This window comes from Sardina pilchardus, chromosome 17 (genome assembly GCF_963854185.1).
Source record: "Sardina pilchardus chromosome 17, fSarPil1.1, whole genome shotgun sequence".
NCBI classification, from domain to species: domain Eukaryota; kingdom Metazoa; phylum Chordata; class Actinopteri; order Clupeiformes; family Clupeidae; genus Sardina; species Sardina pilchardus.
Genome location: NC_085010.1, coordinates 11,335,441 through 11,337,940, shown reverse-complemented (window position 1 = coordinate 11,337,940; position 2,500 = coordinate 11,335,441). Strand labels below are relative to the sequence as shown.

The 2,500-nt window shown below is 44.0% G+C and overlaps 1 protein-coding gene across 1 annotated transcript in view; it reads right to left on the bottom strand.

The window, feature by feature from the left end:
- Positions 1–2,500, bottom strand: part of spi2 (Spi-2 proto-oncogene) — a 4,883-nt gene that overhangs the window by 128 nt on the left and 2,255 nt on the right. The window contains exons 5-6 of the mRNA XM_062518367.1: positions 1,850–2,129; positions 1–924 (exon numbers count right to left, since the gene is read on the bottom strand). The exon at positions 1–924 is cut by the window's left edge and continues 128 nt beyond it. Coding sequence (XP_062374351.1) covers positions 578–924; positions 1,850–2,129 — 627 coding nt within the window. The 3' untranslated portion in view covers positions 1–577. The remainder of the gene's footprint in view (positions 925–1,849; positions 2,130–2,500) is intronic.

Below are 2,500 nucleotides of genomic sequence, written 5' to 3'. Positions count from 1 at the left end.
AGATGTTTTTTTTTTTTTTTTTCAATGATAATATAGTCATTATTGATAATAATTGCTAAGATAATCATAAGTGTTAAATTATGATTAGACCATTAATGTAAACAATTTTTTTTTTATCTTTCTCGAAAAAAAAAACAAAAAAAAAAACAGTATGTACAATGTAAAATATATTCAAATTGGCCTACGCTATATTTTTATGCTGGTCATAATGGTGGTACTTGGAGAGCCAATTGTTCTCTGAGGTGGTACTCATTGTGAAAAGTTTGAGAACCGCTGTAGGCCTAGCTCATCTCTCTCACATACACAAAGTGTTCATATTTACTTCAACTGCTTTCCAATAGCATGTAAGTAACAAAATTAATTACACCATTATAAACACTGAACTGGTTGCCAAAGCAACTAGTTGCACAATCAATCAAATTTCACTCGACGGCTCTCTGCTTTTCCGAATCACCATGTCATCAAGGGCCCAATTAGGAGTCGGTTAGTGACACTGATATCCATAATCATAAGCTCATAATGGCTGCCAGCGAGCCGCTTCACTACTTGGTAATTACACGCTATCACCGGCAATGATCTATAGTTGGTGCGCTTGATTATACTGTGCTGCTGTCGCGCTGTCTGATCCGCGCTGGCTGCGGAGGAAGCGAAGTGTGGCACAGTTGAACCGATATGTCAACTTCCTTTTGACTTTGACGATCTCTCCCGAATGCGCGTAATTGCGCAGAGCCCGTGACATTTTCTGGTAGGTCATGGGCCGCCGGTTGCCCTTCCGTCGGCCCCAAAGCTCGGCGACGCGCTCCTTGTTCTGCGAAGAGAAGGAGAACACCCCCGCGGACGCCGAGGGCACCCAGGCCACACAGTGGGCCATCTCTGGATTCTCCAGCATCTCGAACAGGAAGTGGAAAAGACGGAGCTTCCTTCCTGGGAAAAAAGGTTTTTTTATTATTTTTTTATAAGAATATTTATTGAAATAGACTCTTACGGGAAAATAACTATAGTAATACTACAAAATGTATGGTAGTGTATTAGAATCTATGATGTTCTGCCTAGTGCCACCAGAGCAGAGGGAGTCCCTCTATGTCTTTAAAAAAAATAAATAAAACCTCCTCCACAGATGCCTCCTCTCCTGGCACTTTTGACTTACTGACACACTTGATGCACGCATGCTTTTCTGCCTCTTCCGTCCTCTACTGTTCTCTCTCCTCCCTACTTCTACCACTTCTGCCTCCTACCACCTGTTGACTAGTACTTATAATGTAGGTACTCCTATCCTGCAGTACTGACAGATGTAGTAGTATTTCCTATCTGAAGTTTCCACTGCACTGTAGCTTTTGTTATTCTCTTGCTTTAAGTCACTTAAAATATAAGCATCTGCTAAATAAATGTAATGAATAAATGTAAATTTAAGTGTAAATGCTCTGTAATACCTCTGTGCTGTCTTCACCCTTTATAGTGTTCCTATCGTAAAGTCCTACTGTAGGCCTACTTCTACTGTTGTGTTCCTATCAGATCAGAGATCACTGTAATATTTTGTCCCCAAATAAAGATTCCTGAAGCTCATAAGAGGATTATTTGTCATTGACGCCTGGCATGGCATTATCTACGTTTGATCAGATCGGAGTTCGACCATGATTTAAAACGGTGGTCTGTGGCCATTAACACACGAGTGGATGTTTACAGCCCTCGCAGAGATATGAAAAGCGTGTGATGATAGAACCTCTGCGGTCGCGGGTATGTGACAGTTACGGGCAGGGCTCGGTGGCCTTCAGCCATTGTTCCCCCGGGCTACAAGTGCTAGTGTTCCATGATAGTATCTGCAAAACCATTGAAAAAAAGGAGAACTTACCTCTCGGTGCAGGTGTGGCGCTGACCCGCGGTGACTTGTCAAATCTTCCAGGTGTGGCGGCAGCAGCGACGGCGGCGGCGGCGGTGGGCAGGTGAGGGAGGACAGGTAGACGAATCCCAGCTGGGCACGGCTGGAGGGCTTTTTCCGCGATGGAGCTGAGAGGGGGTGGAGTTTGCCACATTTGCGGGGACGCGATGGCCTTCAGTGTGTCCTGGACGATGGACGGGCAACATTTGGATTCCGCTGGCTGTGAGTGGACGTCGTCTATGAAGCCCTGTTCCTAATAGAAATGGGATTATGCAAACACATGTCTGAGTTAGACATCCATCAGTCTATCACCAACCCAACACATCCCCACCCAATCCATCCCCCATCCAGCCTGATCAAATAGTCAGAATCTGTATGGAATGGTTTAATAAAAAAAGGCTTTGAAGTTACAGTAACAGAGCACTCAAATCAATAGGCCTATAAATGAACCATTATTAGTCAGAACGGCAGTGGATGGCTCTGTGCTCATGACGAGAGTGGTGGGTTCAAAACCCCTTTTTTTGTAACAGTGCTCTGATGAAGGTCTGATGAAGGTCTTACTGACCAAACGTCATAAATAAATAAATTGATGTGGCGGCGTCATAGATAGTTGGGCTGTATTTC